At 39.1% G+C, this 23,120-nt stretch overlaps 1 protein-coding gene across 1 annotated transcript; it reads left to right on the top strand.

The window, feature by feature from the left end:
- Nucleotides 1-21,146: 21,146 nt before the first annotated feature.
- LOC115684481 (ankyrin repeat-containing protein BDA1-like) lies at nucleotides 21,147-22,890 on the top strand. Its single transcript, XM_030609222.2, has 2 exons — nucleotides 21,147-21,719; nucleotides 21,959-22,890. Exons 1-2 carry the CDS (start codon nucleotides 21,147-21,149, stop codon nucleotides 22,712-22,714), a joined length of 1,329 nt encoding a protein of 442 aa, XP_030465082.2. The 3' UTR covers nucleotides 22,715-22,890.
- The last annotated feature ends 230 nt before the right edge of the window (nucleotides 22,891-23,120 follow it).

Here is a 23,120-nt window from a genome sequence, read left to right as displayed (position 1 = left end):
TGCGACGGAAATTTGCCGTCGGAAATTTGCGACGGATTATATTTTCCGTCGCAAATTAGCGACGGTTTATTTCCATCGCAAATTTGCGACAGAATTTGCGATGGATGAAAAATCCGTCGGAAATAAAAAACCGTCGCTAATTCCGTCGCAAATTTGCGACGGAAAAAAGTTCGTCGCAAATTTCCGACGGAAAAAAAAATCGTTGCAAATTTGCGACGGAAAGAAGTTCGTCGCAAATTTGCAACGGAAAATAAATCCGTCGCAAAAAGTTCGTCGTAAATTTTCGACGGAAAAAAAAACCGTTGCCAAATCCGTCGCAAATTTGAGACGAAAACGAACGTTCGTCGCAAATTTATAGTTTATCAGCCCGTGATATTCCAACCCTATCTCTCTCTCTCTCTCTCTCTCTCGCTTTCTCTCACTTTTCTCCCTCTTTCATATGTCTGAAATCAGCAAAATCCACGCACGCACATATTAATCTCGGTGAAGCTTTTGTACCGGTAAGTATCATAGCTAGCTTCGTGACTATTCATCGTTGAATTGTAATTTCTTTTATTTTATATTTGTTTATGTTTGTTTTTTTTTCGTATTTGCATCACCGGTTTAACAACCGGCGACCGGCGACACCTCGCCGACCTTTGGATGAGGCCGAACGGCCACGCCGTTTTGCGACGGAATGAAGGATCCGTCGCAAATTTGCGAGGGATGAATTCCGTTTCCATCGCACATTAAAAATTATTAAAAATGATTCTTAAGTGATTATTCTTTTTGGGTATGTGTCTAATTGAAGGTCTCGCAATCCAAGTGGACGTTGCAATTCTCATCAAATTGACCAATTTCTCCTACCAATATTTCAGTCAAATATTTGGGTAAGTCTTCTTTACATGGTAATTTTTTCTATTTTTGCAATTTCATATTAATTGTTGCGTGAATAACAAAAATTATAATTTCCAAAATTTTATGGTTTTAATTAAGAACAATAGATATGATATTTTAAATATTTTACCAGAATTTTTTATTTTAATACAGACACAATGCAAAGAGAAAGGGCTTGGATATATAATAAAAACTTACCTGGACGTCAAGGATTGACAGATGAGTTTCGTACTAGGTTGGAACTATTTTTAGACTTTGCTAGTAGTAAAAATGAGTTCATGGATAGAAATAAGTTAAGGTGTCCGTGTAAAAAGTGCGGTAATGATAAATTTCTTGTGTGTGATCAAGTTAGAGAACACCTTACTAGATTTGGGTTTAGTCCGAACTATTATAATTGGACTTCCCATGCATGGTGAACCATTTATATCTGATGAAGGATATGGAAGAAGTGACCAATTTTCAGTTAGGGAAGAATGTGGCTATTATGAGCAATTGAACCCATACGAGAGGATGGTGATTGATGCAGCTAGTTATAATTTTGTCACAGAATCAAATCATGCAAGTACTAGTTTTACTCCTACACGTGAACAAGTGGGTACTAGTCATGCTTCACAATTGGAAGATATAGGAGTAACGGATTTTGATGAGAATGTCTATAATGAAACTTTTCAATCTAATCAGTTCCGGGATGTGTTGAAAGCAGCAGATGAACCTTTTATGGGTAGGTTGTGAGGACCACACTAAGTTATCGGTCACAGCCCGACTATTAAATATCAAGGCAGAGCATAATGTGTCTACGGATTGCTTCAACGCTTTTGTTGAAGTAATACGGGAATCATTGCCTCGTGATAACATCATGCCAAGTGATTTTTATGATATGAAAAAGCTAGTGGATAACTTAGGTTTTCCGGTTGTAAGGATTGATGTATGTAGTAGGGGTTGTATGATATATTGGAGAGATGATGAAAATGCAGAATCTTGCAAATTCTGTAGCCAACCTAGGTACAAGATTAACAGGAGGTCGGGTCGTAATCAGAAGCGTAGACCATGCAAGCAAATGTTTTATCTGCCCTTAATCTCCAGATTGCAAAGGCTTTATGCGTCTAAAGCCACTGCTGAACACATGACTTGGCATACAAATCATGAAACAGAAGAGGGTCTAATGTGTCATCCTTCATATGCGGAGGCATGGCAACATTTTCATAGAACATACCCTGAGTTTGCGATGGAGCCTCGGAACATCAGGTTAGGTCTCTGTGCCGATGGATTTGCTCCATTTGGGAAAACAGGAAAAAGTTATTCATGTTGGCCAGTTATCTTAACGCCGTACAATCTTCCACCTGGTATGTGCATGAAGACACCTTATATGTTTTTGACATTGATCGTGACAGGGCCGCAAAATCCGAAAAAGTTGATAGATGTTTATATGCAACCATTGATTGAAGAGTTACAACGGCTATGGGTTGAAGGTGTCCCTACGTATGACGTTTCTACCGATCAAACATTTGTAATGAAGGCTGCCCTTCTTTGGACGATAAATGACTTTCCAGCTTACGGAATGTTATCTGGATGGAGTACAGCCGGGATCTTAGGATGTCCGATATGTTTGGAGAGGTCAAAGTCATTTAGATTAAAACATGGAAAGAAGCCCAGCTATTTTGACTGTCACAGACAATTTTTACCGCCAAGTCATCCTTTCAGAAGGAATAAGAAAGAGTTCACCAAGAATAGGACTGAAAGAACGCGTCCACCATTGAGGTTGACCGGCGATCAAATTTGGGAGCGTGTGCAGGACTTTCCAACTGTTGTTGAGAACCTGCACGGCACGACTTTTGCGTACGGAAGTACACATAAGTGGACAAAACGCAGTATATTTTGGGATTTACCATATTGGAAGGCCCATCTTATTCATCATAATCTTGACGTCATGCACATAGAAAAGAATGTTTTCGACAATGTCATAAATACTGTGATGGATGTCGCCGGAAAAACAAAAGACAACTTGAACGCAAGAAAAGATATGAGAGATATTTGCGATCGGCCAATACTAGCTGTGGATGCAAGCAGCAGGGGACCAAAACCGAAAGCAGTTTATACATTAGATAAGGAGCAGAGGCGAGTTGTTTGTCAATGGTTGAAATCTGTGCGGTTTCCTGATGGATATGCTTCGAACCTCGGGAGATGTGTTGATTTGAATGAATGTAAGTTCACAGGTTTGAAGAGTCATGATTGTCACATCCTGATGGAAAGACTAATTCCAATAGCTTTGAAGGAAGTTCTACCGAACTTTGTATGGGGCGCCATTACAGAGTTAAGCAATTTCCTCCATGATATTTGCTCGACAGTGTTAAAAGCATCGCACATGGAAAAACTAGAGAGAGATATTCCAATTATTCTTTGCAACTTAGAAATGATATTTCCTCCAGCGTTTTTTGATTCGATGGAGCATCTCTTAGTTCACTTGCCTTATGAGGCCAAAGTTGCAGGTCCCGTCCAATTTTCATGGATGTATCCATTTGAGAGGTAATGTTTTTTTTTAAAATACAGTTCAAATTAGTTTATCATATAATATGTTCTGATAAGCTTCTTTCTATTTCAACTAGATTCTTATATCATTTGAAGAAAAAAGTGAAGAATAAGGCACGTGTTGAAGCTTCAATTTGTAATGCATATATTGTGGAAGAAGTGACAACATTTGCATCATACTATTTTGAGCCGCACGTTCAGTGCAAGAGGCGGAGAGCAGGCAGAAATGATGAGGGCCCCATTGATCCCAATTGCACAACATTCTCTATTTTCAATTATCTGGGTCGACCAAGCGGCGCATGTCAGTTTCGTTACTTATCAGGCAAAGAATTTCATGCAGCCCGTACTTATATTTTACTGAACTGCCCAGAAGTCGAGCCATACTTCAAGTAAGTGTAAATTTGCAAATATATATTTTGTGTGTCAAATATTTGCTAATATTTATATGGTTTTTAATATTAGGATTTTCCAAACTTCAATGTTTGGACTACAACCAAATGAGTTTGACCGTTTGTGCGATGAACAATTTGCAGAATGGTTCAAGACATATGTAAGTTGCCTATGGACCAAAACCAAGTTATTAAAATTATATACATCATTTAGTATAATATATATTATTGACTTTGCATGTGTAACCTTAGGTTCATAGTAATTATGATAAAATTGGAGGGCAATGATTGCTATATCATCTGTCATGGGGTCCACAGTTAAGAGTTCGAAGTTGGCCAGCATATTTCATAAATAGATATAATTTTCATACTCAAGAATATGGAATGGGAAAATCCACAATGAATAGTGATGTGTATGTTCGGTCATCCAATGGTGGCAGTTCAGAAGATGATTTTTATGGCTTGTTGGATGAAATCATAGAGATAGAGTACCCTGGACCATTAATGATGCGGGTTGTGTTATTTAAGTGCACGTGGTTCGACCCCGTCAAAGGAATGAAGGTGCATACGAAGTTCAATTTGATTGAAATAAATCACAAGAAAAGGTATATGAAGTATGAACCATTTGTCTTGGCACAACAAGCAATTCAAGTATGTTATGCATCATATCCTAGTTTGAAACGTGACAAAGCTGATTGGTGGGCTGTATGTAAAATCAAAGCACGGAGGAAAATCGAGGAACACTGGAAGGATAGAGCCTACCAACAAGAGGAAGTGTGTAACACGGTTGAAATTGAGGAATATAACATACCAACTTTACGAGATCCGTGTGGAGCAATGATAGATGTGGATCCAACTGAAATTTGCGAATTAAATGTACAAGAATGTTCAGAATCTGATTTTCAGACAGATGACGAAGACGAAGACGAAGACGAAGATGAAGATTAAAATTTTTGTCACAAAACACTACAGATGTGTAATTATTAATGCTACAAGTGCTATTTTGGTTGTTATCATTATTGTTCTTGTTATTATTGTTATTGTGCTTTTTTATTATTGTTATTGTCGATTATTCTTTTTATTTTAATTGATCGTCCAAAATTTTGTCCCTAAATGCCGACAAGTCAAATATTATTAACGTGCCCTAACATTTCCGATATTCTAATTTCCATTGCAAAATTTGAGATGCCAAAATTTTGGACTGAAAAAAAGACGTAGCAAATTTAGGACCCAAATAAATGAGATGCTAAATTTTTGACCGAAAAAAAGACGTCACAAATTTACAACGATCATGTAGTATGTCCATATTTGCGACGGACCAGTATAGTCCGTCGTAAATTTGCGACGGATTCAACTTGTCCGTTGCAAATTTGCGAAGGATTTTTATTTCCGTCACAAATTTGCAACGGATTTTTTTTTACGGCGCAAATTTGCGACGGATTTTTATTTCCGTCGGAAATTTTTTGTCGGTCGAAAATTTGCAACGGACATAGAAAGTCCGTCGCAAATTTGCGACGGAAAGTGGAGTTCCGTCGCAAATTTGCGACGGAAAGTGGAGTCCGTCGAAAATTTGCGACGGACCAGTATAGTCCGTCGCAAATTGGCGATGGACTCAACCTCTCCGTCGCAAATTAGCGACGGACTCAACCTGTCCGTCGCAAAATTTGCGACGGACTATAGTGGTCAGTCGCAAATTTTGCGAGGTAATTTTTACTATTCGAAATTTGCGACGGATTTTTATTTCCGTCGCAAATTTGCCACGGATTTTTTTTTACGTCGCAAAGTTGCGACGGATTTTTATTTCCGTCGGAAATTTTTTGTAAGTCGAAAATTTGCGACGGACATAATTTAATCCGTCGCAAATTTGCGACGGAAAGTGGAGTTTCGTCGCAAATTTGCGCACGACGGACTCAACCTGTCCGTCGCAAATTTTGCGAGGGAATTTTTACCGCTCGAAATTTGCGACGGATTTTTATTTCCGTCGGAAATTTGCAACGGATTTTTTTTTACGTATCAAATTTGCGCCGGATTTTTATTTCCGTCGGAAATTTTTTGTCGATCGAAAATTTGTGACGGACATAGAAAGTCCATCGCAAATTTGCGACGGAAAGTGGAGTTCCGTCGCAAATTTGCGACATTATTACCCCCCTCCTCCCCCCCCCCCCCCCCCGTTCCCCGATGCCGCCCAAGCCTGATCTGCGCAGCTCCCCCGCCGCCGTCGCCGTCGCAGCCGTCGCCGTCGCCGTCGCCGTCGCCGCCCGGCCTCGAAGCCGCCCGCAGCTACCCCGCCCGTCGCCGGTCGCCCGCAGGCCTCCCCGCCCGTCGGCGGTCGCGGGCAGCCGCCCGCAGCCCCCCGCCCGTCGCCCGCCCCCTCCCCCCCCCCGCCCCGCGGTCGCGCCCTCGCCGTCGCAGCCGTCGCCGTTACCGTCGCCGCCCGGCCCTCGCAGCCGTCCCGCAACTCCCCCGCCCGTCGCCGGTTTCTCGCGAGGCCCCCATGCACGTCGCCGGTCGCGGGCTAGCCGCCCACGGCCCCAGCGCCCGTCGCCCGCCCCCCCCGCCGGTCGCGCCCTCGCCCCCCCCGCCTCGCCGCCCTCGCCGCGTCCGGCCGGCGGCTGAGCCTCGCCGCCGCCGACCAGCGGGACCAACGCCGTCGCCACCCCGGCCTCGCCGCCCTCGCCCCTTTGCCGGGGAGCCGCCCACGCCGTCGGCTGCGGCGCCCGCCGTCACCGTCGCCGCCCACCATCACGGTGAGGCTCTCGCCGGACCAGCCCCCGCCCGTTGCCGCCATCGCCGGAGCACGGACACCGTCGTTGCCGGCCCGGCCGACCGCCGACTCCGTCGTCACCGTCGCCGCCGCCCGGCCGCGGCACCGGCGTGCCGCCGCCGGCCCAGCCGGCCACACTGCCTCCCGATCGCAGAGCCGGCCGCCGTCACCGCCGCCGCCAGCCTTCGGTCAGTTGCCGAGCCGCCGCCGCCGCCCGACGCCATCGCCGCCGACCGACACCGTCGCACCGCCGAGCTCCGCCGTCGTTCGCCCGGTCGTGGCCGAGCACCTGGCCGACTAGTCACCATTTGGGCCCACGCCCGCGCCGGGACCGCCACTGTTCAATCGGCCGGTTTTTGTTGTCCTCGAACCAAGTAAGCAACTCCCTAAACCATAGTTAGTATAATTAGGTAATTAGTTGGACTTGTTTAGGGATTATTTAGGATCACTTTTCGTTGGCTAAGTTACGAGTCAATTTCAGGATTACATGTGGCTTTGATCGATGGTCGGCTGGTTAATTTGTCTATTATGTGGATGATTAAGCGTTAAATGACGATAGGGTGATTGATTAAGCGTTTTCACAGAAAATGCTTGAAAATTGAACAATTCTATAAAAAATCATGAAAAATTACGGAAAATTAAAAAAACGGTATATGTTGGCAACAAATATGAAATTTGACCGTAAATTTTTTTTAAAATTTTTAAAAAACTAAAATTTCATAATATCACAAAATGGCAAAAATTAATAGTGACCACCCATTTTTAGTGAAATTTAGATTTTTTAACGCTCCGAGAAAAAAAATATTAAATATTAAAAATTTTCATAACCTTATAAAATGGCTTAAAATAAATGTGGTCACCCATTGTGAGGGAAATTTTTATATTTTTTGGGTGAAAAAAAAATTAAAAAAATATAAAATTTCAAAACTGCATAGAATTGCCTAGAAAACATGTGGCCATCAACTTGCAGTGAAATTTAAATTTTTTTAGGTGGTCAAAAAAAATTAGAATTTAAAAATTTTCAAAACTTCACGGAATGGCTTATAATACCTGTGGCCACCGACTTTTAGTTATATTTAATTTTTTTAACGTGCCCTAAAAATTATTAAAAGAAAGAAGGACAAAATTTTGGAAACTTTACCTAATAGCTTAGACTACCTGTGGCCACCCAATTTTAGTATGGAAAATTTTTTTTATTTCACGGAAAAAATTTTATATTAAAAAATAATAATTTAAAAATTCTAAAAATTTTTAAATTTCAAAACTTTACAGAATGTCTTAGAATATCGGTGGCCACCAACTTTTAGTGAAATTTTTTTTTGAGGTCCCAAAAAAAATTAACAATAATAACAATTTTTCTCTTACAAAACTTTACAGAATGACTTAGAATACATGTGGCCACCCACTTTCAGTGAAATTTAAATTTTTGTACGTGGTCAAAAAAAATTTATTCAAAATGAATGCGATTCATATAGTTATGTTTGATACGTGTGGCCACCCATATCGTGCTCATATATTGATGTTTCATATCAAAATGAATGGGATTCATAGTATATTTGTTCGTAGGAAATTGCACGTCATAAGCACTCGACATTGGCTCGTTTCAAGGAAACATTTTCTCAATCTTTCCATCAAAATGGTAAGCTTCGTCATGTACATCATTATGTGTCCGTAATACGTGTCAATAGTTCTTTACATATTCGCATAACCTTCCTACTTGTCAGTATAAACGTGGAGGTCATTCGTATAGAAGACAAGCCTCTTCCTCGTCCTCGTCCCCGGCCCTTTCCTCTTCCCCTGTCCCGTCATCTAACCCTCAACCACAATATGGTCTGTCACAATATGGACACGTTGGCCCTTCCTCCAACACTCAACAACATGTTACGGGACTTGGCCACATGCGAACTGAATCTCCTCCAGTTCAATCTCCTTTAGCTCCCTCTCCTTCCGTTCCACCCCATTATTCGGCGGAACAATCGAATATTGACGGAAACACAGGTCAAGAAGATAACCGATTCTTCATATGCCCATTTGGAGATTCGTAAGTACTTCATTTTTATTTTAGTATATGTAATATTTAGGGCTTTAGATATTGATGTCAACTGAATTGTCGATGTTGCACAATATCCGTATGATTGCAGATTCACGGATGCTCCGTCTGTTGTTAGGGAATTGAACAAAATAGTAAGAAACTTTTGGATGGGAGAGTATATTACTTACAGAAGTGTTCCACAAGAAGTGAAAGAAATGTGGTGGAATGAGTTCAAGGTAAGTTTTACATATTTTATTTTCTCACCAATTAAGTTTGGTATAGTATATTGATGGTCAAGAATGATGTAAAGGGACCAGAACAACTCTGTAGTTTTCGATACCTAAAGGACCAGATATTTTCCCCGACATGAACTTTACAAAATCTGTCTATATTTGTCTGGTGCATGGTTATGGATATGTGATCATCATAATAACTTTCAATTTGTGTTTTTATTCATTGCAACGGAAGTTCAAGTGGGAGGAAGCGAAAGACAATGAAGTGAGAAGAATTTTCGATAAGAAAAACGGTGATTTTATGCGAAATGTCATGAATAGAGCGAAGATCAAGCCGTCTTTCTTTGCAACTGATAATTGGGCGGCAATTAACAGATTTTGGGCATCTGAACAGAGTCGGCAACTCTGTGAGCAGAATAAGAAGAATCGATCTTCTAGTTCTAGTTATGGGTCAGCCACATATGCTGGGGGCTCTATCAACATTGCGGAGCATCGCAAATGACTGCTAAGTCTGTTAAATGAGTTATAAGTTAATTTAATTCAATTACTCATGTTTACATTTTGTAGGCACAAGAATTGGGGACGGAACCAACATTTGCAGCTACATTTGAACGCACATTTCAAAAGAAAGATAAGACATGGACTGGCGATCGAGCAAAAGCTGTTAAGGTATGTAAGGTTATACTTTGGCTTATATGTAAACTATAATGAAAACCATGAATGCTTTCAATATTTATGGTAGATATATATATAGTGATTTTATTTTCATCTATATTGTTAATGTAGGAAAAATATGATGAACTTTTAATGAGCAGTGCTAGTGGTAGTTATGATTGTCTTGAGTCCGGGCTATCAGTTGATAATATGGCATTATGGATGGAGGCAACGGGTGGGGTGAAAAAAGGGAAAATATTTGGGATGGGATCGTTGTCAAGGATGTACATGCCGAATAATCCTGGAAGTTCATCATCCACTGCGACTGGTCGAAGGAGGTCACGACAAGACGAGCAATTGACCCAAGAAGTGCATAGTCTGAATAATTTACTTGTTTAGAAGGACGAACAAATAAATAACTTGGAACAACAAATGAGACTCGTTATGCGACACCTTAACCTCAATCGATATGACGATCCTCCTGTACCTCCAGCCAATCCAATAGGTGATGGGCACAATGATGATCAACACATTGATGCCGAGAATGCTGCTGATGATGATGATGATGATGATGATTTTCTCCAGACTTTCTAGTTAAAATTCTCAAAATCGGGGGTAAGCTTGCTTCATAATCTTGGTTTTTCATAATTTCGCTCATATTCATATGTAAGAACATTTATGTTCGTCCTGAAACGTATTTTTGTTAACCCTCTTGTTATTTTACACCTAGTTCCACATCCATGCATAAACGCTTCTTTTATATTCTGGACTGATTTATGTATCGACATTTCCTTAGGTCTCGATAAAAGTGACTACTTTTGGTGTCCTGCCATCGTACCAAAGCTGCGTCTTCTTGTGTATGGTTTTTCTGCGTCTTTTATGGTTGTCCCGTCTCTTAGTTCATATTTTGAATGTATTGTAAGATTGGATATCAAATAGCATCATGTCAGACTCTGCAACTTTCCTTCAGTTATTTGTTTCAATTATATGTCATTGTGGCTGGTTTGTCAGAATCTATGGTTTGTTTATTTTTCTGTTTCAATTATATGTCATTGTCTTCTTTGTTTGATATGGACAAGAATTTATGGCCGAAATGATGTAAAAATAGCGACGAATATTTTAAGCCGAATTTTGCGATCATTACAGTTCGTCGCTAATTTGCGACGAATACATTTTGCAACGAATTTTGCGACGAAATTTGCGACGAATTTGCGACGAAATTTGCGACGAAATATTTGCGACGGATTGTATTCGTGGCTAATTTGCGACGAAATTTGCGACGATTTTGCGACGAAATTTTGCGACGAATTTTGCGACGAAATTTGCGACGATTTTGCGACGAATTTTGCGACGAAATTTGCGACGAATTTTGCGACGGATAGCGTTCGTCGCAAATTTGCGACGAAATATTTGCGACGCGATGGATTGTATTCGTGGCTAATTTGCGACTAATTTTGCGACGAATTTATTTTCGTCGCAATTTTGCGACGAACTTTTAAATTTTCCGTCGCAAAATTTTGCGACGACCTAGTAGCGACGGAATTTTTTCCGTCGCAAAATTCGTCGCAAATTCGATTTGCGATGGATTTTTCTAAATTTTCCGTCACAAATTTCGTCGCTAATCCGGTGTTTTTTTGTAGTGGTGGTGGCGGCGACGATGGAGGGAGAGAGAAGGTTGACACGTGTGAACCCTCGGAGTGTGGCGCAGATAAGACGGCTTTCTAGAAACTATTATAAGCTTCTACAACTGCGAGGAGTTGAGCCTGACTACCTATTAGTAATTGTAATTGTTATAGGAAAGTCGTAATAATGGATTTGATCACCTCTGTTTAGTTTGTGGAAAACGAATTATTTGAAAATATTAACTAAAATTAAATATTTATATCGTTTACAAAAATAAATGGATAAAACATATTGACCATTCCATAGAAAATTATTCTGATGAGCATATAGTTAGGAAACTACTTCTAAGTTATATCAATCTTCCAATAATGTTATGGAGTATATTTTGATACCATCATAATTTGAAACATATTGACCGTACCATAGATATTCTAGACTTTTACACATATTTCATACCATTTATAGGTACCATTCATCGAAAAGTTTATCCATGAACCTAGAAGGTATGAGTGCACTTCACACCTATATATTCCGCTGGTCTTATGACTATTCGAAATATGCAACATGATCTAAATCAATATGTTATTCAACATCAATCATAAAACACAAAAATGAATTTGTTCATGGATGGGAACATACTTTGTCGACGAAATAGTTTGTATATTAAATGACTTTTTAGAATAAGATGGAGATCCTCTAAATTTAATGATTAAATTTAACCCATCGGACCAAAACACCCCTTGGCTTTAGGCCAATTTACCCCACAGATCCAAAAAAGCATAAACTACATTCCTCGACTCTCTCCTCTAGTAAACATTGCACCATCCATCTCGCCATCACAACGGACGTCACGCCCCCTCTCTCGACCACATCGTAGCACTACTGTTGGAAAAACGTTAGATAACATGGAAAAATAAGAATAATTGTTAGAAATCTATTGAAAAAGATGAGAAAATAATATCAATGTTTGAGGTGTGTTAGACACTGTCCTTAAGGATAATTCCGCCCTTCGGAGTACGAAACTCGGTGTGTAAGGCTCTAGTGACTATCCTCCCAATATATAACAGACCTTCTTCTATACTCTGCACTGAATATTAAAAGGAACATGAACAACGTTACATGTATAATCCAGCAAATAAATGAAAGATATATAAAAGAAAAAACAAATAATATTCTTATTTTGATATGTATATATATCACTTTCCAATTATACTCAAAGTAACAATTTATATATACAAGAAAGAGAGCCGTTAAGAACCGTTTTAAAACCGTTGTAAAATAATGGAGGGTTTAAGAATAATTAAATCAAACGTTACAAAGCTGTCAGAAAGCCGTTATACGGCCATTGCAAAACAGTTACAAAATAATGGTTATATGGTCGTCATAAATTATAATATATATTTCAAAACTGCTGAAATATCCAACAATCCCCCATATATTTTATAAGGTTTTGAAATGAAAACATAAAATAATGCTGGGTTATTGGAGTGTAATGCATAGGAATTGATGCTTGTTAGGCTATGAACCAGCCTAGAAAGAATGAAATATAATTCACGAAATCGTTGGTGAAGTTGAAACTTCTATGAGCCAATAATTCCTCTTGTGAATTATTATTTTCACCAATCACATTACACTTCCCACAAAATTTGTTGTTCAACGCGGTTTTGTGCTAAGAGGCCATGCGCGTGCTTGGTTTATTCATAAGTGCTCTAGAGATTATCGCCAATAATTCTCATAGGAGCGGCCCAACTCCACACTTATATAGGTGATTCTATCAGGTGTATTCTGCAGTTTAATACACCATCAATAATGGCTATGGAATTTCAGTAAGAGCTTAGCTCAGCCTCTTTTTCCTTCCAATATTGCACTATTCTCACCTTAGGAGGGACAACAATTTTAATAGTGCATTATTAAATCAACAAGTGACTTGTTATTACCCATATGAACCTAATTCACGAGATCGCCAATCAAATAGGTTGGGTTACCATCACTGTTGATTTTCTTTAACTGGCTTGTCCCATTCCCCTAGATGTATAGTCAGAAAAATTGGCCAAAATCACTTCTGACTTTACATAGTTTTACCACATCATGTCTCAATTGGACGAATCTCTTTTTACCATTGAAAGTTTCATTTTTTGCAATGGCTATTGCCTCTTGGCAATCACAATGCATAAACATGAAAGTTTCGATTTCATTGCCTTTCCCAAGAACTTGAGTAGTTCTCAAATTACCAAGATAAATATTTTCTTCTCCTTTCCCTACTAGAATATAGGAGGATAAAGCATTATGGGTTTGCATATATGTCTTGTAGAACCTAAGTCTACCACTCATTTTTCACTTAGCCACAATATCGGCTTGGGAAATGACCACAGCAATTATGTCATCAGATCATCCACTTCAACCAAGTCAACTTTTGGTTAAACAGGATTGTCATTTCCCCCATAATTTTTGTTTGGCTGATTTCCAAACTACAATTCTCCACCAAGGTGAACACATATCCATTATTGGATTTTGTCTCGTACGAATTCGAGATCAAGTACATCACTGTATCCTTCCAATACAGCAGGAAATCCACTATGTACGATTCCATATTTTTTTTATTCACGTGGCTGTATAATTACAATTCTAAAGTTCATATTTGACCTTCATAACTTTCTATTTGGTCCTCACTTTTTGCTCATTCAGTTTCACACGTAAAACAGCATACTGAATTCCCATACAACAATTTACATGATAGCACGCTTTCACAAGTTATACGTACACGTGTAGGTAGTATCAATTGCACCATCATGCCAATATTATCTCTTGTTTCACGCCTTCAATCCACACTTACAGTTCGTTTACTCTTAACATCTTCAGATTTCATACACTCGCATAAGAGACAAGCCAACAATGAACATGCATAAAATGTATCTCATGTATCCGACAGGCATTTGAGAATCCACTAAAAGGAAATACTGGCAAAATACAAGAGAATCATCCACCAAATTCAAAGTCAACCTCTAAGATGCAAGTTCAATCGTGCTGACCTCAAACTCAAAACACTTGTAAACGAAGCACTGCAATCCTACAAAATTCCCCGAAAGGTCCCAAAATTAAACATTCCAAAATACAAACTTTCACAACCGTGTGAACTATAAAGTACACACTTATAAAACGATCAACCTGTTGTTGAAAGATTTTTCCACCTACACCTGAAATCTCATTCTTAACCGGAGCAAATTCCTCGGGGCAACAACAGAAGTGGACAATTTCCCAATTAGACCAACCTTAAAAATGATATGAATTCACACACAAAAAAAAAACATTTCAAATTTTAAAGCTGGAAATTTCAATCCCTTTTCCTTGACTATATGTATTGACCAAGCAAGACCAAAGCCAGAATCAAACATCCCAATCGATTTACAGGCAAACACCAACACAAATCGTAGACTCGGCATCCCGTCACTGGAACAGAGCATATCAAAATATTTCGAACTCACCTTTTTTCTGTGACCTTTCTCTGTTGGTATTTTTTCTTCGTCAACATCCGTGCTCTCCCTCCAGAGAATGTCAACAAAAGAATGAACGTTAAGAAAAGTATAAAAGCGAGGCCTTTCTTCTTTCTTTCACCCCCTATTTTTTTTTATTATACTTTTTCTCTTTCGTATTCCATCGTCTTCCGAAATCCCAAAATTTACCCATTGATTCAAGACATGAGAGCTCCAGCAATAATTCACATGTATACTATCTCTGACCGGGAATAAAAACACCTACAAATGTTTAATTTCTTCTCGGAAAAACAAATATAGGTATTGAAACCCACGGAACGATTTTTACCTGGCACTCAACATCTTACCGAAAGAACCAAAACTTCTTGTGTGCGCAACATTAATATAGCTTCAAATATTTTGCTGAGAAAAGCAACTACGAAGACAAGTATGGTGCTTCAAACTTATCTCAGCGGCCAATGCCTCTGCGAATAAAATCGATGATAGGTGTAAACCAAAAATATACACAAAGGTTACTGAGAATCAAAAGAACAAAATGTTGGACTTAGCTTATTTGTTGGAGACGAAATCCTTTAAACGGGACGAGGGCATTCCTACAATTTTCAATAGGAGAATCAAATTGGTCGCCTCAAACTCCATTAAGCAAGCCCTCGAAATCCGTCCTCCACATGTCGTTGCTCAACCTCACCTTCACCTCACATGGACTGAAGCATTGTTTCCCCAATTGTGATGTCACCAAATCACGTGAGCTCCGACGTCGTCATGTACAATAGAAGCATTATCCTTAAGATTGTTGAAAAAACGTTAGATAACATGGAAAAATAAGAATAATTGTTGGAAATCTATTGAAAAAAGATGAGAAAATAATATCAATGTCGGAGGTGTGTTAACACTGTGCTTAAGGATAATTCCACCCCTTGAAGTACAAAACTCGATGCGTAAGGCTTTAGCGGCTATCCTCGCAAGATACAATAGACCATCTTCTATACTCCACACTAAATATTAGAAGGAGCATGAACAACGTTACATGTATAACCCAGCAAATAAAGGAAAGATATATAAAAAAAAAAAACAAAGAATATTCTTATTTTGATATATATATCACTTTTCAATTATGTTCAAAGTAACAATTTATAGATACAAGAAAGAGAGCCGTTAAGAACCGTTATAAAACCATTGTAAAATAATGGAGGGTTTAAGAACAATTAAATCAAACATTACAAAGCCGTTAGAAAGCCGTTATACGGCTGTTGCAAAACCGTTACAAAATAATGGCTATATGGCCGTCATAAATTATAATAAATATTTCATAATTGTTGAAATATCCAACAATTACACAATCGTGCCCTGTTGCCCATCGAATTTTCTCTCTCTTTCCCCAGTGAACTAGGCTTAGGGCTTGCATACTCAACACTCAAAAGCACCATCTCCGTAGTCGCAGCGACACCGCAAAACGACGGCCCTAGCCGGGGTTGCCCGAGGCTAGCAGCCTCATATTTGAGGTTGAGGAAACCCAAATCTGGTGTAGCGGCCTCCTTCACGACCCAATTTGGCCATTCAGAGATATAGAGAGAGAGATATAGAGAGAGAGAGATATGGCAGAGGAACTCGGTCAGGCAACGGCGGCCCAAGGGTCACCAGGCTTGTGTAACGGGATGGGGGCAATGACGAAGAGGTGTTAGACAAACTCTCAAGGGATAAGTTTGAGATAATTTGATATGTAAGTTTACCCCATAAATTTGAGGTCCCAATCCTTTAGAATACGTTGTGTTTGCTTGCCATCATCTCTAGACTAGACATAAAGTCATCCATATACTACATATATGCATCATCTAAATCATATGATCGAAAATTACTTGTCTCACCACCATCTTAAGTCCGCCACTACAATAATCTCTTGACAACATCCACTGCAGAATCACATATATACATAATGTAAAAATGATGCTTCTACTTGAGCTTTATAAATCCCTAACTCAACAAACCAATGTTCTTTGCATGGACAAAGCCTTGTAAAGTCATTTCATGACACAAAGTGGCTTACCTGAAGTGTCTCTCAGATTTCTTAGTAGCCACCTACAGCTTCCCAATATTTTATTCGTAGATTAGCCATATATTTGCTCACATCTCCCAAAGCATGAACTATGTCCATAACATACAACAAACTGCCAACGTGTAAGGCACCTTAGCCATGTACTCCCACTCTTCATCTGTCTTTGGAGGCTATTCTTTTCGAGAGCTTGAAGTGAATTCCTAAGGGAATGGTTCTGGACTTTGCTGTCTTAAATCCAAATCTGTCCAACACCTTCTTAATACACTTTTCTTAAGACAATTTTATAAATCCTTGTGATTTACCTCACATGATTCTCATCCCAACAATCTGATTTGTTGCTCATGAGTCCTTGATTTCGATGATTGCTGCTTCAATATGTTGTTCCCCTTCATATTATAATAAAATAGTGTAGTAGTCATCAAATTTATTGAAATTATAGCAGTGATGCATTTCACATCTAATGAACCAGTTACTGTGCATATAGATGTCAAATTTCTTATACCACTGTCCATGAGTTTGTTTCAAGCCATATTGACTTTTCTTTAGCTTCCGAACATAAGCTTTTTTGCTAACTTGAAACCTTCTGGTTGTACCATGTAATGCAGTCTCTACATCTAACTGTTCTAGATGTAAATTCTCAGCATCAACAATACTCAACACTAACCTGATGGTGATCAACTTGAAATCCTTGTGGTAGTAGGTGAACCTAGCTCAGGAATTAATTGTTTTGCTCGTGAAAAGAGGGTGCTTTGTTATGAACTCCATCAACAATAGAGAAAGGTACTCTCATATGTGTCGTTCATTCCAGAACTTTAGGAATCCAAAATTACATCTCACTAAAAATGCACTACTAAACTCCCTATGATGTATATTTCGTCAACCTACTAATAAAAAATGTGAAATTGCTTCTATTGAATTATCTATTACATGGATGTGATATGATTACGAATTTATATAGTCAATGAAACAAAAGGACAAAAAGATATATTAAGAGTTATAGGTGTCCCATCACTTATTTGATGTGATATGAAGAAATTTTTTTATAAAGGACGATAATTCTACTTAGCCAAAAGTTAAGAATTAAGAGTTTGACATTGTTATAAAAGCCAAATGACATTTTCTTCTTGTGTTCCATATACATTTCACTTTCTTTGTTTTCCTATTTTCTACTCTCTGGTATCTCTTTTACATCTAATTTTTGCATGCGAGTATTTGTAAAGTTATTTTACATTGCCTGTCACTGAGGTGTTTGGCCTAGTGATAAAGAGGTTATTTGTCTTTCCCTAGGCCCTGAGTTCGATTCAAATCGTAAATAAATCTTTAAACGGCTCGTTATGCTTAATTACAACTTATCTTCTGTTGAGAGACATTCTGACTGCCAGTATCTTGGTAGGGTTCAAGTCACGGACAAGGTAGATTAATTATGCCTCAATACGACCATTAGATAAGAAATGTGAGATTATGGCCCAATACGAAGATTAGATAAGAACTGTGCGATTAGTGATGGGCACAGAGGGTGATCGTTGGAAGAAGTCATATTATAATTACGCAGAGGCAAGTGACGACATCCAGGATATGACTACTGACTAGAGGCAACCGTTACAGTTTTTAAAGGCCATAACATTGACTTTATTTCCACTCAAAAAAGAAAATTAAAGAAAAAAGACATTGCCTATATAAAATATGATGTCAGGCAATTATAAACACCAGTGTATGCCAAAAAAAAGCTAGACAAAAAAAAAAACTTGTAAAGAAGACCAGTCAACAAGTCCACTTGCTTTTCGAACCTCAGAAGAGATAGATTCTCTATCCCTATAAAATAAGATAAAATAAAATGAGTCTAACGTTTTGGTAGTAGGTGAACCTAGCTCATGAATTAATTGTTTTCCTCACGAAAAGATGGTGCTTTGTTACGAACTCCATCAACAATAGAGAAAGGTAATTTCATATGTGTCGTTCATTCCAGAACTTCAGGAGTACAAAAATTACATTTCACTAAAAATGAACGACTAAACTCCCTATAATATATTCGACCAAAAAAAAAACTCCCTATAATATATATTTGGTCATCCTATTAATAAAAAATGAGAAATTTCTTCTATTGAATTATCTATTACTAGAATGTGATATGATTAAGAATTTTATATGGTCAATGAAACAAAAGGACGAAAAGATAAATTAAGAATTCTAGGTGTCGTATCACCAATTTGATGTGATGAGAAGAAATTTTTTATAAATGACAATAATTCAACCTAGCTAATAGTTAAGAATTAAGAGTTTGACATTGTTATAAAAGCCAAATGGCGTTTCTTCTTGTGTTCCATGTACATTTCACTTTCTTTGTTTTCCAATTTTTAACTCTTTGGTATCTCTTTTGCATCCAATTTCCAATCGCGAGGAGCTGTAAAGTTATCTTACATGACCTATCACTGAGGTGTTTGGTCCAGTAATATAGAGGTTAGTTGTTGTTACGGAAGCAAGCAATCGAACAATAAAATAGACAGAATAAAAAAATAAATTTAATACCAGATTTACGTGGTTCGATCGTAATGACTTACGTCCACAAGGAGAGCAGCAACGAACTTCATTATAGATCAAGCGATACAACAGAAATTATAACCACACTCGAGTTACTCAAACACTCTCGGTATTTCGCGCGTCCCAATTACATACAATAACTCACACAGTGTTTAGTCTATAATTTCTCACGAAATAATCTGTCAATCTCACAAATGAATTATACACAAATCTTATCATAAGATTTAGTTGCTATAAATATTTAAACTTTTAGTGTAATTTCACGAACAAAATTAGGAAGATAATCCAAGCCAAGCACTGGTCACTGCTCACATCAACTACGGCACTAGAACCAACGCGGGAGCCCCACACACACGCACACATATATGCCGTATGTCCACCGCTTGAAGAAGTGCAACAAATCGTCAAAGATAGCCACTGCACGAACAGGATAAGGAAACTAAATTCCAGTGAGATTCGGTCAATCCAAGTCCAATATTGGGACTTTCTTATTTCCGTCTTTTCTTTGACCAACTGTTGAAGGATTTCCTATAGTATACGACAAGCAAAACAGAAAAAAAGGAAATTACGTAGTTCAATTTCCTTGCTGAGTGCGTTGAAGAGTTGGACTATACCGAACAAGAAATATAAGTGGCCGGCGTCCACAAATATTCAATTTATCTCGAATCGAATTTCGTTCACGGACTCAAACTCACGATATATTTTAACAATTATCTTTTCCTAAGTTATACATTTGATTTAAATTGTGAATAAATATCTGAACGGCTCGTTGTTCTTAATTACATCTCTCGTGTTGAGAGGCTTTCTAAGTGGGGTTACAGTTCGCCAACCCTACACAATGAGGTCATAGGCGGTGAGGAGTAACTATAGTTCAATATGAACATTCCATAAGAAGTGTGAGATTACTAATGGCGAGAGGGCCAGTGGCTCTAGTTGCTCCTACTTGCCCTTTTATTTTATTTGAAAAAAAGTTATTTTACATGACCTATTTATTAGTTTTCTTTCTGCTAGCCGGTCGCAGCGCTGGGCGGCGTGCATTTGATCGGGCAAGACTACCTATATAAAGAAAGAGAAAACGCAACCGCACCAACTCTAGTAAGTCAATAGATTTCAAGCATCTGACCCATAAAAAAAAACTTCAAGCAAAGGTAAACTGAATTCATTGCACACATTATTTACAAAAATTTCGTTCACTCGCCGCAAATTTGAATTATAAGTCAGATTTTATGGCACAACTTCTCTAATAGTGAAAAGAATATCACAAGTGCCATAACTTTTACACGGTCCACATTTGAGTGCCACAATTTTTTTTCAATCACTTGAGTGTCATAACTTATGTACAACGCTCACTTGAGTACTATAATTTTTTTTAGATCACTTAAGTGCAATATAATTTTTCAATTGATCACTTGAGAGTCACAATATTTTAAAAAACGTTCATCACAAGTGCCATATCATATTAGATTTCCGATACTTTGGTGAATGTTTTTGAAAAGTTATGATATTCAAGTAATCAATTAAAAGTTATGACATTCAAATAAATGCTTTCTAGAAATTATGATACTCAAATGATTGAAAAAAAAAGTTGTGGCATTCAGGTGAGCGTTGTATAAAAGGTACGATACATGCAATGTACTTGTCCCTCCGTGATACTATAAGAAACTGAAACGATAGACATTTTTCAACAATTGGCCAAAACCAATGTCGCACGAAATGAATGCAGTTCTTCGCTCTCTCTCCCCTTGGTCTTCTTGGTCTTTTCTTAATATTTAGTCCGACCGATGGATATGCACGAAGTCTTTTCTTAAGATGTCCAAGTCAATCCAACGAATCCCCAGAAGAGGCCTTCCCCTGATCAGGTAATTTCCCAACATATAAAACCATGATTCATGCTTAGAGGTGCAAACTGCATTGTGCAGATCTTCCATTTGTTTAGTCGGACACATATCCACATATTCACACCTAAAATGGAGCGAAAGTTGATAGAAGCAGCTCAAAAGGGAAATTTGGCTGAACTGGATGACTTAATCAGAAGCAATGGGCTCATCCTTGAGGAGATGGCTCTCAAAGGAGGTCACACGCTGTTGCACGTCGCTTGCGTGGCCGGCGAATTGAATTTCGTCCGAGAGCTTCTGAAGTTGAAACCGCAGTTCGTGGAAATAGTGAACGCTGATGGCTTCAGTCCGTTGCACATCGCGGCAGCTCAAGGTCATGTTGAGATCGCGAGGGAGCTCTTGGGAGTGGGTCAACACCTGTGCTCTGTGAAGGGAAGGGAGAGAAGAATCCCTTTGCATTATGCCGTCGTAAACGGGAAGCTCCATGTCATGAAGGTGCTGCTCTCCTTTTCGCCTGAGTCTGTCGAAAAGACAACCGCCAGAGGGGAGACGGCGCTTCACCTTGCCGTGAAGAACAACCGGTTTGACGCGTTCGTCATGTTGGTGGAGCATCTGAAGCTGCACAAGAAGGAGCAGGTGATCAATTTGCCGGACAACAGAGGCAACACTGTCTTGCATGTCGCTGTCGCCGCCCAAAATTTCGAGGCAAGTCACGCTGTGCCCTTTTCTTATCGCCCTTTTTCTTTGCGCATTCTTTCAGTGAGGATGTTAATTTAATATTCCACAATATGCAAAAATCTTCTAAGCAAAGGAATTTATTGAATCGCAGTCTGTTTTGATTGTTACTATAATGAAGGATGTCTCGTTTGTGCCCAAAAATTTTTCTGTATTATCTTGATGTCTCAAAATTAACGACAACAAAACAAAGATGGAAAAAATGGCAGGTGGTTGACTTCATGCTTTGTGGGCATGCTCTGAAGTTCGGGATCATGAAGGTGAACGCCTTGAACAATAGTGGCTCAACCCCTCTCGATGTCTCACCTCGCTCTGATCGAGAGATTAGAGAAATCCTCCTGCGAGCCGGAGCCATACACGGACAATCAAACTTGCCCTCTTCAGAAATAGAACTGGTGCACCGCAACGAAGGTAATAATAACGGAGCCACCAGCTATCGACCATTATCGCCACCAAGAGATTCGTACCAAGGACAAGAGTCGTTGGATGATAAACGCAATGACCTGCTGGTTGTAGCCGCGCTCATAGTAACCGCAACCTTCCAAGCCGTGATTCAGCCTCCAACCCTTTTTAAAAAATTCAAACTTCATACCAAGAATGGCTTGCTTGCAGCATTCTCATCTTTCGCAACAAGTACCATCGGGACGAATTTCGCTTTATGTACCTTCCTGAGCAGCAACACTTTCGGATTCTTCTTGTCTGTTCAGATAATCATTCGTCTCACCAAAAATCTTCCATTGAAGTGGTCGCTGATGCTCTCCATGTTCTCGATGGTTCTTACTTACCTTAACTGCATGGCGAACGTGCCGTCCAGGTCGTTACTGGATGAAGATTTCAGTCCTCAAGGCGCAGCATTGATATTCTCACTGGCGACCCTGATACCAGTTGCTCTTCTATTATTACAGAACAAAATAACACGATTACTAGGTGCGGCAAAGGAACTCTCTTCGAGAGTAACATCCTAGGTTCTATGGACAGTCCACGAAAAAGTAGGTCTCGTCGTTAAAGATATCTCTCTACTTAAGGGTTGTGCAAAGAAAATGCAAACTGTATGCAGCGTCGGAACTGAGTTTGTCAATAACGCCAGGTGTTGATCCGATACCCTTGGTTATCTCCAGTTGATTGTGTAATGTCCGCAATGCCTTCTCTTATTTTTCTTATTGAATGTGTCCTGAGCTTATAGCACATCTATATCTTATTTTGGTACAGAAAAGGTTACGCTGCTGTTCGGCAACAATATTAATGCTGCTCCCCGAGATGTAGCACTCTTTTCTTTTATTTATTTCCCTTAGCGACCACCATGTCACCTTAATTTGAACAACTAGAATAACCCCAGTGCAATGCATGGGGCATGATGATTAAATATAAAAA

This window comes from Syzygium oleosum, unplaced genomic scaffold (genome assembly GCF_021117445.2).
Source record: "Syzygium oleosum isolate NSW1041296 unplaced genomic scaffold, Sole_v2.1 Sole_v2.14, whole genome shotgun sequence".
NCBI classification, from domain to species: Eukaryota; Viridiplantae; Streptophyta; class Magnoliopsida; order Myrtales; family Myrtaceae; genus Syzygium; species Syzygium oleosum.
Note: the sequence above shows the minus strand (reverse complement) of the source record. Positions and strands in the feature narration are given on the sequence as shown.